At 37.2% G+C, this 15,035-nt stretch overlaps 1 protein-coding gene across 1 annotated transcript in view; it reads left to right on the forward strand.

Moving 5' to 3' along the window:
* WBP4 (WW domain binding protein 4) overlaps positions 1 to 11,006 on the forward strand; it is a 66,502-nt gene extending 55,496 nt beyond the window's left edge. Inside the window, exon 10 of the mRNA XM_060637052.2 lies at positions 10,046 to 11,006. Coding sequence (XP_060493035.1) covers positions 10,046 to 10,256 — 211 coding nt within the window. The 3' untranslated portion in view covers positions 10,257 to 11,006. The remainder of the gene's footprint in view (positions 1 to 10,045) is intronic.
* The last annotated feature ends 4,029 nt before the right edge of the window (positions 11,007 to 15,035 follow it).

Here is a 15,035-nt window from a genome sequence, read left to right on the forward strand (position 1 = left end):
ATGTATATATATATATATATAATGGTAACCATGACTCAAAAACCAGTAATAGATATGCAAAGACTAAAGAGAAAGGAATCCAAGTATATCACTTAGGCCAACTAATCATGAGATAAAAAGAGAAGAAAGGAACAGAGAAGTACAAAAACAACCATAAAACAAGTAACAAAATGGTAATAAACGCATACCTATCAATAATTACTTTGAATGCAAATGAACTAACTCCAGTCAAAAGACATAGAGTGATAGAATGGATAAAAAAGCAAGACCCATCTATATGCTGCCTACAAGAGACTCATTTCAGACCTAAAGACACCAGAATCAAAGTGAAGGGATAGGGAAATGTTTATCATGCAAATGGATGTCAAAAGAAAGCCCAGGTGGCAATACATGTATCAGACAAAATAGGCTTTAAAATAAAGACTGTAACAAGAGACAAAGAAGGACACTATATAATACTAAAGGGGACAGTCCAACAAGAACATATAATAGTTGTAAATATTTATGCACCCAAAATAGGAGCACCCCAATACATAAAACTGTTAATAACAAAAAGAAAGTAATTGAAGGTAATACATTAATAGTAGTGTACTTTAAATTTTTTTTAACGTTTATTTATTTTTGAGAGAGTGTGAACGGGAGGGACAGAGAGAGGGAGACACAGAATCTGAAGCGGGCTCTGAGCTGTCAGCACAGAGCCCAACACAGGGCTTGAACCCTGTGATGAGAGATTCAATGAGAAACAATGAGATAATGAGCTGAAGTCAGACGCTTGACTGAGCTACCTAGGTACCCCTAAAGTAGGGCACTTTAACAGCCCACGTACATCAACAGACAGATCATCCAAACAGAAAATCAACAAGGAAACACTGGCTCTGAACACATTGCACCAGGTGGATTTGACACATGTATTCAGAACATTCCATCCTAAAACAGCTGAATACACATTTTTTTCAAGTGTACATACACCATTCCCCAGAATAAATATTATGCCACAAAATAAGTCTCTCATGGAAAAGGTTGAAGTCATACCATGCATCTGTTCTGAACACAGTGCTTTGAAACTAAAAGCCACAAGAAAAAACCTGGCAAGAGCACAAATACATGGAGATTTAATAACATGCTACTAAACAATGAATTGGTCAGTCAAGAAATTAAAGAGGAAATAAAAAATAACATAGAAATAAAATGAAAATACAATCATCCAAAATCTTTGAGATGCAGCAAAAGCTGTTCTAAGAGGGAGGTTTATAGCAATACAGACCTACCTCAAGAAGCAAGAAATATCTCAGATAAACAACCTCATACCTATAGGAGCTAGAAAAAGAAGAACAAAATCCAAACCAGTAGATGGAAGAAGTTTTAAGTGTTAGAGCAGAAATGAAATAGTAACTTAAAATACAGAACAGGTCAATGACACCAGGAGCTCATTCTTTGAAAAGATCAACAAAATAAGCCTTTTACCATACTTACTCATCAAAAAAAAAAAAAAGACTTAAAATCAGCAGTGAAAGAGAATAACCACCAACATCACAGAAATACAAAGGATTATAAGAGAATATTACAAAAAATTATATGCCAGCAAATTGAACAACCTAGAAGAAACACACAAATCTCTAGAAACATATATATAACCTCCCAGTCAGGAAGAAATAGAAAATTTGGACAGACCAATTACCAGGAATGAAATTGAATCAGTAATCAAAATACCTCCCATAAACAAAAGTCCAAGACCAGATGGCTTCACATGTGAATTCTACCAAACATTTAAAGAATTAATACCTAGTCTTCTCAAACTATTCCAAAAATCAGAAGAGGAAGGAAAGGTTGCATATTCATACTATGAGGCCAGGATTACCCTGATACCAAAACCAGATTAAAACACTGCAGAAAAAAGAATGATAGTCCAATGTCTCTGACGAATATAAATGCAGAAGTCCTCAACAAAATATTAGCAAACTGAGTCCAACAATACATTTTAAAAATCATTCACAGTCTAGTGGGATTTATTCTGAGGATGAAAGGGTAGTTTAGTATTCCCAAATTAATCAGCATGACACATCACATCAATAAGGGGAATGATAAAAAGCATGTTATCATCTGCACAGATGCAGAAAAAGCATTTAACAAGGTACAACATTTATTCATGATAACCCTCAACAAAGTAGGTTTAGAGGGAACATAGTTCAACATAATAAAGGCCATATATGGAAACCCCACAGTGAACATCATACTCAGTGGTGAAAACCTGAGCTTTTCCCTTAAGATCGGGAGAATGACAAGGATGTCCCCACTCACCACTTACATTCAACATATTGTTGAAAGTCCTGGACACAACAATTAGACAAAAACAAAAAGTATTCAAATTGGAAAGGAAGAAATAAAATGTTCACTGTTTGCAGATAACATGATACTATATGTAGAAAACACTAAAGTTCCACCAAAAAACTACTAGAACTGGTAAGTGAATTCATTAAGGTCACAGGATACAAAATCAATATATAGAAATACAGGGCACCTAGCTGGCTCAGTCAGTGGAGCATGCAATTCTTGATCTCAGGGTCGTGACTTCAAGCCCCATGTTGGGTGTGGAACCTACTTAAAAAATGTTTTTCAGAAATCTGTTACATTTCTATACACATAATGAGGTAGAAAGAAGTTAAGGGGAAAAACCCCTTTTAGTGTTACACCAAAAAATAGTAGAAACCTAACAGTAAACTTAACCAAAAAAGTAAAAGAACTAAACTCCCAAAAACTATGAAACACTGGAAAAAAAAACCAACCTATGAAACGCTGATAAAAGAAATTGAAGAGGACACACACAAATAGAAAGACATTACAAATACTGTTAAGATGTCCATACAACAAAAAAAAAATCTGTAGATACAATGCAATCCCTATCAAAATACCAACAGAATTTTTCACAGAACTAAAATAAATACTAAACTTTGTATGGAACTACAAAGACCCCAATAGCCAAAGCAGTCTTGAAAAAACAACAAAACTGGAGGTATCACAACCCCAAATTTCAAGATATACCACACACCTGTAGTAATCAAAACAGTATGGAATTGTCACAGATACAGACACATATATCAATAGAACGTTATAGAAACCCAGAAATGAACCCACAATTATATGGTCAATTAATCTTTGACAAAGGAAGAATGAATATACAATGGAAAAAAGTTTCTTCAATAAATGGTGTTGGGAGAACTAGATAGCTACATGCAAAAGAATGAAACTGGACCACTTTCTTACACCATACACAGAAATAAATTCAAAATGGATTAAAGACCTAAATGTGAGACATGAAACCATAAAAATCCTAGAAGAGAGCACAGACAGTAATTTCCCTGACATTAGCTGTAACAATTTCTAGATAGGTCTACGGAGGCAAGTGAAACAAAAAATAAACTACACCAAAATAAAAGCTTCTGTACTGCAAAGTAAACAACGAAGAAACATGAAAGCCTGCTGAATGGGAGAAGATATTTGCAAATTACATATATGATAAAGGATATCCAAATATACAAAGAATGTATACAACTCAACAAAACAAATATTCCAGTTAAAAAATGGGCAGAAGACATGAACTGACTTTTCTCCAGAAGAGACCAACAGATGGCCAACAGACATATGAAAAGATACTCAATATCACTTATCAGGGAATTGCAGATCAAAACCACAATGAGAAATCTCTCACATCTGTCAGTATGGCTAAAAACTAAAATACAAACAATAACTGTTGGGAATGCAAACTGGTACAGCCACAGTAGAATATAGTATGGAGATTCCTCAAAAAATTAAAAATAAAACTACCATATGATCCGCTGATTTCACTACTGGATGTTACCAAAGGATACAAAAACACTAATTTGAAAAGATATATGCACCTCTATATTTATTGCAGCACTTCTTACAATAACCAAACTATGAAAGCTATGCAAGTGTCCATCAGTAGATGAATGGATAAAGAAGAGGTTGTGTATACATACAATGGAATAGTATTCAGTCATTTAAAAAATGAAATCTTGCCATTTGCAGCATCGTGGGTAGATCTACAGGATATAATGCTAAGTGAAATAAGTCAGAGAAAGACACATACTGTATGATTTCACTCATATGTGAAATTTAAGAAACAAAACAAATGGACAAGGAATAAAAGACAATCCAAAAAAAAACCCAGACTCTGAACTAGAGAGCAAAGTGATGGTTATCAGAGGAGATGGGCAGGAGGGGCGGTGCATGACACAGGTAAAGGGGATTAAGAGTCCACTTATCTCAATGAGCACTAACATACAGAATTCTTGAATCACTGTATTGTACACCTGAAACTAATACTATATGTAAGAAAAATTTTAATAAAAAATAAAATAGGCATCCCAGTCAGTTGTGTTTTTGTTTTTCTGCAAGTCACAGCTTTCTAATTTGAGTAAAACAAGTTTGTGAAGATTAAAATTTTCCCATAATAGCCATTGAGGTTCAAAATTACTTTTGGCTAAGTTGATCCATTTAGTTATAAATATACATGCATGAAGACGATAGATTTTTTTTTATTTTTTATTTATTTTATTTTTTTTTTTGAGAAAACAGGGAAACAGAATCCCAAGCAGCCTCTTCCCTGCCAGCACAGAGTCCGACGTGGGGCTCTACCCCACAAACTGCAAGATCATAACCTGAGCTGAAGTCAAGAATCAGACACTTAACTGACTGAGCCACCCAGGCACCCCAATAAGAGACCCTTTTTTTTTATGTTTAGTTTTGAGAGAGAGAGTGAGCATGAATGGGGGAGGGACAGAGAGAGAGGGAGATACAGAACTTGAAATGGGTCCCACGCTCTGTACTATCAGCACAGAGCCCAACGTGGGGTTTTTTTGTTCTTATTTTAGAGAATGAGTGAATTGGGGAGAGGGGTAGAAGGAGAGAGAGAATTTTAAGCAGGCTCCATGCTCAGTGCAGAGTCCGATGCAGGGCTTGATCCCACCACCCTGGGATCATGACCAGAGCTGAAATCAGGAGTAAGATGCTCAAGTGAGCCACAGGCACTCCAGGACGTTAAATTTTAAACATAAAACCAGCCAGAGTCCCAGAAACATGAGGAGAAGTGGGGGGTACCCTCAAGCATTTTGATAACTGTTCTCCCATTTCTTAGAGGCTTTTCTCTAGAGCAGAAATTTCTAAACAGCACAGTTTCAGGGCGCATGGATGGCTGTCAGTTAAGCGTCCAACTTTGGCTCACAATCTTGCAGTTTGTGAGTTCAAGCGCCACATCAGGCTCTGTGCTGACAGCTCAGAACCTAAACCTGCTTTGGGTTCTGTGTCTTCCTTTCTCTTCCCCTCCCCCACTTGTTCATTTTTCTTTCTCTCTCCCCCAAAAAATAAATAATAAAACATTTACAAAAATAATAAAAAAATAAACAGCACAGTTCCAACAGGAACAGTCTGGTTCTAAAAAGGAATCAGACCAAAGGCTAGAACAGTTTCAGTAGGCACAGTCTGATTCCAGGCAGGAGTCAAGCCAGAGACCAGCATGGTTTCATCATGAAGTCTCGTGTCCTAAAAGGAGTCAGACCGAAGGCCACACAAGTACTCTCAGAGATTGAAAAAACAAAAACAAAAACACAAGGCCTGAAAACAGATTGCAAATGAAGCCTGGAGGCTTAAACACAAAGCAGGGCGCTCAAAATCCAGGAGAAAACTTACCTTCAAACTCTGTAGGTGGTGAGAAGACAGCGTACCCAGTTGGCTCTGTAGATACCGTCATCTCTTCGCTCCCCAGCCTTAGAGTTGTTGAAGGTCTTCACTAGATCTCATTTTTGATCAAGTAATGCTGACTTTAAAAATAAAACTGCCAGGGGCACCTGGGTGGCTCAGTTGGTTAAGCCTCTGTCTCTTGATTTTGGCTCAGATCATGATCTCATGGTTCATTAGTCTGAGCCCCATGTGGGGCTTCATGCTGATGACACAGCCTGATTGGGATTCTCTCTTTCCTGTTCTCTCTACCCCTCCCCCATACTCTCTCAAAATAAACTTTTAAAAATAAATAAGATTGCCAGTTATTTTACCAGCAAAAAAAAAAAAAAAAAAGTTTATTCAGTAATACTAGAGAATTGCAGTCCAGGACAAACAAGATAGGGCAAAACCATAGGCAAGAATTCAGAAGGAAGGAGAGGAATGCCCTTTAATAAAGAGGAAAACAGGATGTTGAGAAAGCTGTTATAAACAAAAAAGTCCATTAGAGTAAATTGGGAACTGGAAGTATAGTGGGTTTTCACTGGCTGAGGTGTCAGTGTCTCATTGGCTGGATTGTTGCTTGGGGGAGGAGGAAAGCCTTTCTTCCTCCTGTTGGGATAGCAAAATAGTATCCTTGTGCAAAGTCCCTCTCTTCCCGTTAGGTCTGGAACTGAGAAGTGAGAAGTTGTGAGAGCTTGCCCTGCTGGCCTGACTCCATTCTAAATGAGATTTCCTTTAAAAAAAAAAAAAAAGTTTCCTTTAATTAATTTTCACATTTTAAAATATGCATGTGGCGGGGGTGTTTATTTTTTCACCTTTATTATGTTGTGTTCAAATACTATAACCTTTACAGTTCTTGCATTTTGAATTTGGAAATGAGTATGGTTTTGTGGAAGTGCTTGTATAATTATTTTTTGTAGCTGTTCCAAAGTTATTTGAATAGACATTTCTCTAATAGATTTACTTGCAGTCTATTACCTTTTCTTTCAAATACAAACTTCTTTTAAATATGTCATAAGGATATATATCCTACTTTACTGCCACTTCTGTTAACCTCCACTTAGGAACTTCATGGAACCATCATTTCAAAGATGGAACCCTTCTCTATTTTATCTTTCCCATAATTCCCCTTAAGAAATGCTAGGGGGGCGCCTGGGTGGTTCAGTAGGTTAAGTGCCCAACTTGATTTCGGCTCAGGTCATGATATACAGTTCGTGGATTCAAGCCCCGCATCAAGCTCGGCACTGGCAGTGCAGAGCCTGCTTGAGATTCTCTCTCTCTCCCCCCCTTCTCTGCCTCTACCCAGCTCTCTCTCTTTCTCAAAATAAATAAACTTAAAAAAGAAGACTGTTACAGCTTGATCACTCTAACAAAATATAATATGAAGCACCAAGATTCAAATGAAATAAATGAATCTCACATCAAATTTTCTTGGATACAGATTCATTTTTCCAGTGACCAAACCCTGCTACACTTCATTCCTCAAATGTTTCTCTCCTTGGCTAATAGAATTTCTTAGTTTCACCTGGAAGCAGAGTGGTCTAGGGGAAAAAAATACAGATTTTAGGTCAGAAAGGCCTGGGTTTTAATCCAAGCTCTATGTACATAACAGTTTGATCAAGTTATTTAACCTCTTTAAACCTTAGTTTCCTCTCCTGTAATAAAAGAATAAAAGCCAAGAATTAATACTGTATCAACTGCAGGGGCTACTAACCTTAGAAAAAGCACCATCATTGGCCGTCTAAGAGAAAATAGGGAAGTAGTAAAAATAAATAAAAATGGCATTTATTATATATGTATATAATAATTCTATATGTATATAATCAATTATATATAATTATATTCATATAGCATATTAATATATAATAAAACATTTTATATAATATATACATTATGTATATATATATAGATATATATATATATATATTTTTTTTTTTTTTTTTAAGTATTTGTTCTTTTGAGAGAGAGAGGCAGAGAGAGAGAATTCCAGGCAAGCTGTATACTGTCAGTACAAAGCCCAATGCAGAGCTCAAACTCATGAACCATGAGATCATGACCTGAGCTTAAACCGAGAGCCAGCCACTTAACCAACTGAGCCACCCAGGAGCCCCTAACATATATTTTTAATACAGTAAAAAAAAGTTTTGGAAGGCATGTTTTCAAAACAAATCAGATTTAAGATCAGTTCCAGTGAGAATCCCTATTTGCTGCATCCCCTCATCAGATTTTGAGGAAATGTTTATCACATTATGATCTAAGATAGATTCTTTCTCAAGTGTTTGTTATATTATGTGGAAAAGTTTTGTTTTAGTTTTGAACTAGCCATTACTAGCCTGAAATTTTATTTTTATACTTATATTCTCTGTTTTTGTTTTAAGACTAACAAATTTCCAAACTGTTTTTACATTTTAAAAAAATTAGTGGTGCCTGGCTGGCTCATTTGGTAGAGCGTGTGACTTGATATCAGGGTTGTGAGTTTGAGCTCTACAGTAGGTGTAGAGATTACTTAAAATCTTAAAAAATATTTATTACAGGGGCGCCTGGGTGGCTCTGTCGGTTCAGTGTCCGACTTCGGCTCAGGTCATGATATCGCGGTCCATGAGTTCGAGCCCCGCGTCGGGCTCTGTGCTGACCGCTCAGAGCCTGGAGCCTGTTTCAGATTCTGTGTCTCCCTTTCTCTGACCCTCCCCCATTCATGCTCTGTCTCTCTCTGTCTCAAAAATAAACATAAAAAAAGATTTTTTTTTTTAAATATTTATTACAATGCCTAGACACCTATTTTTTTAAACCTGTTTTTATTCATGTGTATATAGGATGGGACATGAAAAGATTTTGTAAAACTATTTTTACAGGCCTTTCTACAGAGTCTTTCTGAGAGGGAAGCAAATTTGTTTTCATGTACTTTTAAGATAATTGACCTGATAGCATATATTAAGTTTTAGCCAACACAAACAAATGGAAAGATATTCCATGCTCATGGGTTAGGAGAATTGATATTGTTAAAATGTCCATACTATTAAAGCAATCTACAGATACAATATAATCCCTATCAAAATACCAACAGCATTTTACACAGAACTAGAACAAATAATAAAATTTGTATGGAACCCTAAAAGACCCCAAATAGCCAAAGCAGTCTTAAAAAAGAAGAATATAGCCGGAGATATCACAACCCCAAATTTCGAGATATACTACAAAGCTGTAGTAATCAAAACAATATGGTATTGGCACAAAAATAGACACACAGATCACTGGAACAAAATAGAGAACTCAGACATAAACCTGTGTTTATATGGTCAATTAATCTATAACAAATATTAACCAGTTAATCTTTTGGTTTCAAGTGATAGAAACTCAAGTTACCTTAAATAAAAAATAGGTTGTTAGTTCAAAGATTCCCAGGAAGGTTCTAACTACCACGCTTGTGAGAAGGGCAGGAATTGGACTCAGCCTGAGGGGTTACTAGAGCAAGTCTTGAAACACTGGCAGGATTCTCTTTCCCCCTGCTGCTCATTGCTCCTTTTCCCTATAAGCCACCTTTATTCTCAACCATTGCAGGATTCCTTTAAATAGGAAGATATATAGTTCCCCACAGGTTTTACACTCTTAGTCACTAAACAGTTAGTTAAACATAATGGTCTTTCTGGGCCATGTTCAAAAAGCTCATGGGTGGGACTGATGAGTGTGGCATGGCTTAGTTGCTCTTTCAGGGACCAGTTGACTGTGTGGAGGGTGGAATACTGTGATAGGTTCATGTCAGTCAGGTACCAATCTCTAGACTAGTCAACCGATTACTTTCACTAATCATGTGGGTGGCTAGATCTTAGATAGAAAAGGAGTGCTAGGCAAACAGCCATGTAGAGTCTCCTACCCTAGGACAGTGGGATTCCATGGTTTTCATCATGTGCTCTGTAAGCCCCCAGAGCCCTTGTCAGTTCATGGCAAAACCAGTTTTCCATAAATAACTGTCACATATCCACCTTTGCAACTTGTACTGCTAGTTCTGTATAAGCACAAGCATTTCCTTTGATGATACATGCTTTGTGCAGAAGGAATAAAAGAACAGAATTTAAAAGAATAGAATAAAAAGAATTTTCCAGACACGTATCCCCCTAAATAGGTACTCTGTATTTTAAATAATATTTTTCAAGTATTCAAATAGTATTTTTCAAGTTTCCTACTTTGAAATGACTTTTAACTTCTCACTATCATTAGAAAGATGATCCTGGGCTTTTGGTGGACTCAGAGGTTAGGTAAAGGTTTGTCTTAGTCTAGTAAATAATGGTTTTGTTCTTACTTTCTGTTTCAGTGAGGAGGTAGATTTTGAACTTCCATGCACTGAAAATGAGTGTGTATCAACTTCAGAACCTGATATTGGTGGACAATCTAAAATGGTATTTAAAGAAAAAACAGTCACTTCTCTTGGAATCGTGGCAGATGGAGTGGCCCCAGTCTTTAAAAAGAGAAGAATTGAAAATGGAAAATCTAGAAATTTAAGGCAACGAGGTGATGATCAGTAATTGCAAAAGAGCTTTTTGTACCTGCTTTTCAGACCGCATGGAGACTATACATCTTGAAGCTCCTCTGTGTTTGTTTAAATGCTAAAAATTTAGATTTATTCTAAATGTATTTTCTGTGAATCTAAAATAAATCTTTTTTCATGTGAAACTTATTTTTGCTCCTAAAATGGAAGCCTACCACCACATTTCATTGTAATACAGTGTATTATATTGAGTGTCTAAAAATGCTAATTATGTCGTAATATAAGATGCTATGTATCTGTTACTTAAAACATGGAAAAACAAGGCCTTTATTCCATTCTTACTCATAAGCACATTCTTATCCTGCACCGAAAATGCATTACTTTTGCACACTGATACTAACTTACCCAAGAAATAAGAATCAGACCACATAAGAGAAGATTCACAGGCCCATGATGGTTCAGTTCTAAGGATTCTGTCAAAAGGCTGATACAGAATGTTTATGTGTGTTGGCCTACCATACCCAGTTTAAGGCTAAGGGCCAAGAACCAGGACTGCAACTCAGGAACTTTAAATGTAGTGCTTAATATGGAATGAAATTTGGACCAAAGGTAGAAATGTGTATTTCCCCAGTTTGGTTCAAAGCAGGAAGCATTGTTTAAACATTATTACTTACCTTGAGCTAGGCATTATGCTAGGAGCTGAGGATATAAAGATGAATAAGATATATCCCTGTTCTTCATGATTTCACATGCTAGCATAGTCCTTCTCTCAGTCATGCACTCTGTTTCAGGCTTATTTAAAGCTATGTAGATAAAGGCTTGAACAAAAATAGTATGATCTCTGACTTCAGTAAAGTTTTAGTATTCCCTTAGACAAATTGGAAATATCTTTTCTGGTTACATTTCTTAACAAGTAGAATTTTCTTATTTTATCCATTTGAAGATGGTTTCTTCCCTTTATTACTCCAAATTCTTAAAATTATATTTTTTATAAATTGTACAGTATTTAACGTTTGGTAGTAAATATTTGTCTTTTTAAGTTTACTAGTGTACATGTAAGAAAATGATAGCTTATTAAAAACTTTATGAACGAGTTAATATTGGATTGGATTTTTTTTTTTCCTAATACTGATCAGAGTTAACAGCATTGGTGAAACAGTATTTGGAGATTTGACTATATTTGATCAGTCTACTTATTTAGGTATTTCATGAATACATAGCGTATGAAGAAATATTTTAGGTTCTCAATAGTGCATTTGTCATCTACCTAAGCAATACATTTTGGTGCTCAACTGCCCTTAATTGGAGAAAGTAATAAGACCATAAATGGAATGCTACTTTATTTTACCCCCACGTAGCTCATACAAAATACGCAAAAATATACCTTATCATCAGGAGCTTGGGAAGATGGTGGATTAAGAGGACCCCAAGCTCACCCTGTCCCACATTTACAACTAGATACCATCCATATCCAGGTCAATAAACCAGAGAATGATCTGAAGACTGGCAGAACAAACCACAGCTAAATATAGACGTGGAGCTGCCTCACAAAGTTCAGGAAGGTCAGCTAGGCAGAGGGAGGCTGCCAGCAGGAGAGAGGGAGCTCTCCTGTATGGAGAGAGCAGAGATACAGGCCATCGCATGCAAAGAAAGCTAATCCCCATAAGGTTGGCTTTAAAAGCCAACCTGTGTTTGTAAAACCAGTGGGACTTGGATCCTGGAGTCAGCCAACTCTGCACTGGGCAAGCGATAGCTGTGTCTCCGCTCTTACAGAGCAGCTGGCTTGGAGAGGCAACATAAAAATGGCAGCTTACACAACGCCAGGAACAAGTAGGAGAGCTGTTCCTACCGAGTATGGAGCCTGTTAAGGGATTTGGAAAATGAGGGAGCTGGCAGGTACTGTTTTCCTCCCTCACCCACCAGCATAAACAGAGCCACCTGCAGGAGGTGGTACTGCACAGACACTTGCTTCCAAACGTACTACCAATATACCATCCCCACAAGTTCTCCAGAGCACTTTCCCCCTCCAAGCCTGGAGGCCTCGTCCCTGGGCTCAGTGCAAATTTTGCTAAAGCTATGCTTACACCCTGCCTAGCCACCAGGTATTGCCTGCCACTGTGCAAACCACCCAGCGCTGCCTCATGCCCAACCTTGAACACCCACCACTTGGCCCCAATGCACAAGTTCCCAGCTGCCACAATATTTTGCGAAATCTAGCATAGGACTAGGGTCCCAACACAAATTTTGCTAACACTGCTTCCCACTCCCAAGTTCCCCTGTGGGCACAGGCCATCAGAGCTGGCCTGCCAGAGTCCCACTAACACCACAGAGAACAATCACAGCCCACAACATGCAGAGAGTCAGTGCAGACAACTGCACTGAAAGGAAAAGTGACACAACACCAGGATGTCAACACATATAGGTACTCTCCTGCAATGTCAGGTTCTGATGAACAGGGGATACTGCACTGCAGGGCACTCCAGGACCTCCTCTTTATAAAATTGCTACTTTTAAGAACAGAATACCTAGCTGACAACACACAGAAACACAGAGAGAAGCAGACAAAATGAGAGAAAATTTTCCCAGCTCAAAGAACAAGACAAGTCTATGGCTAAAGATCTAAGCAAAACAGATACATCTAACACACCAGTTTAAAGCAATGACCACTAGATACTCACTGGACTTGAGAAAACTGGACATGAGACACTTAACTCTGATAAGGAATAACATAGCAGAGATAAAGAGCTCAATAAATGAAATAAGAAACACGCATGACAGAATGAGTAGTGGGATGGAAGAAGCAGAGGAACAAATTAGTGACCTAGAAGACGGAGTAATGGAACATAATCAAGTTGAACAAAAGAGAGTAAAAACAATTACATGAAACAAGAACAGACAGGAAATTTAGCAACTCCATCAAATGTAATAATTTCATATTATAGGACACCCAGAAGAAGAGAGAGAAAAAAGGGGGTAGAAAATTAATCTGAAGAAATAGCTGAAAGGTTCCCTAATCTCGGAAGGAAACACCTCCAGGTACAGGAGGCACAGAGATTTCCCATCAAAATCTACAAAAGCAGACCCACACCAAGATATACTGTAACTAAATTGAAAAAATGTGGTGATAAATCTTAAAAGCAAGACAGGGGCGCCTGGGTGGCTCCATTAGTTGAGCATCCAACTCGGTTTTGGCTCAGGTCACGAGCTCGTGGTTTCTGAGTTCAAGCCCTGTGTCAGGCTCTATGTGCTGAAAGCTTGGGATTCTCTCTTTCTCTCAATAAGTAAATTAAATAAATAAATAAATAAGAAAGCAAAACGAAAGAAGTATCTTACAAGGGAAACCCCATAAGTGGCATGACATATTCAAAGTGCTGAATAGGAAAAATCTGCAGGCAAGAATACTTTATTCAGCAAGGTTATCATTCAGAATAGAAGGAGAGATTAAGAGTTTCCCAGACAAAAACTAAAGTTCATGACCACTAATCAACCCTGTAAGAAATATTAAATGGGACTCTTTGAGTAGAAAGGGGGGCATGGCTAGCTCAATCAGTAGAGCATGTGACTTTGAGCCCCACAGTGGGTGCAGAGATTATATAAATAAATAACTTTTAAAAAATAAAAAAAAATACAAATTGGTATATATATATATATATATATATATATATATATATATATATATATATAAAGGAGAGACCAAAACTGACAGTAAAAAGGTAGGAAATACAAAATCAGTATAAATGAATATTTCTCTATAAAATCAGTCAAGGAACTACCCCCAAAAAGGATATAATAATATATACCTAAAACATGCAGAGGAAAGAAGAATGAGTTCAAACTTAAATGATCATCAACTTAATATAGACTGCTAATGCAGAAGAATTTATATACAAACCTAATAGTAACCATATATCAAAAACTACTAATAAACATGTGAAGAATAAAGAGAAAGAAATCCAAATAAATTTCTAAAGAAAATCAGCAAAACTTGAAAGAGAGAATGACAAGAAAGGGTCAGAGAAAATCTTCAGAAACAACCACAAAACAAGTAACAAAATGGCAATAAATAATATCTGTCAATGATTACTTTTTAAAAATCTTTTCTTTGAAAGGGAGAGGGACAGAGAGAGAAAGAATCCCAAGCAGGCTCCACACCCAGCACGGAGCCCAAAGCAGGGCTCGATCTCACAACCATGAGGTCATGACCTGAGTGGAGCCACCCAGGTATCGCAATAATTACTTTGAATGTAAATAGACTAAATGGTCCAATCAACAGACATAAGGTGACAGAATGGAAAAGAAAAGTAAGACCTGTCTATATGCTGCCTACAAGAGACTTATTTTAGATATAAAGGCACCTAAAGATTGAAAGTGAGGGATGGAAAAATATCTATCATGCAAATGGATGTCAAAAAAGCTGGAGTAGCAATACTTCTATTAGACAAAAGAGACTTTAAAACAAAGACTGTAACAAGAGACAAAGAAGGACACTATATAATAATAAAGGGGATGATCCAACAAGAAGATATAACAATTATAAATATTTAGGCAGCCATCATAGGAACACCCCAAAACATAAAATAGTTCCTAACAAATATAAAGGAACTAATCGATAGTGGTACAATAATTATAAAGGACATGGAGTGCCTGGGTGGCTCAGTCGGTTGGGTGTCTGACTTCAACTCATGTCATGATCTCATGGTTCGTGTGTGCGAGCCCCACGTTGGGCTCTGTGCTGACAGCTCAGAGGCTGGGGCTGCTTCAGATTCTGTGTCCCTCTCTCTCTGCCCCTCCCCAACTCGCACTCTCTCTCTCTCTC

The sequence above is a fragment of the Panthera onca genome, chromosome A1 (assembly GCF_046562875.1).
Source record: "Panthera onca isolate mPanOnc1 chromosome A1, mPanOnc1 haplotype 2, whole genome shotgun sequence".
NCBI classification, from domain to species: domain Eukaryota; kingdom Metazoa; phylum Chordata; class Mammalia; order Carnivora; family Felidae; genus Panthera; species Panthera onca.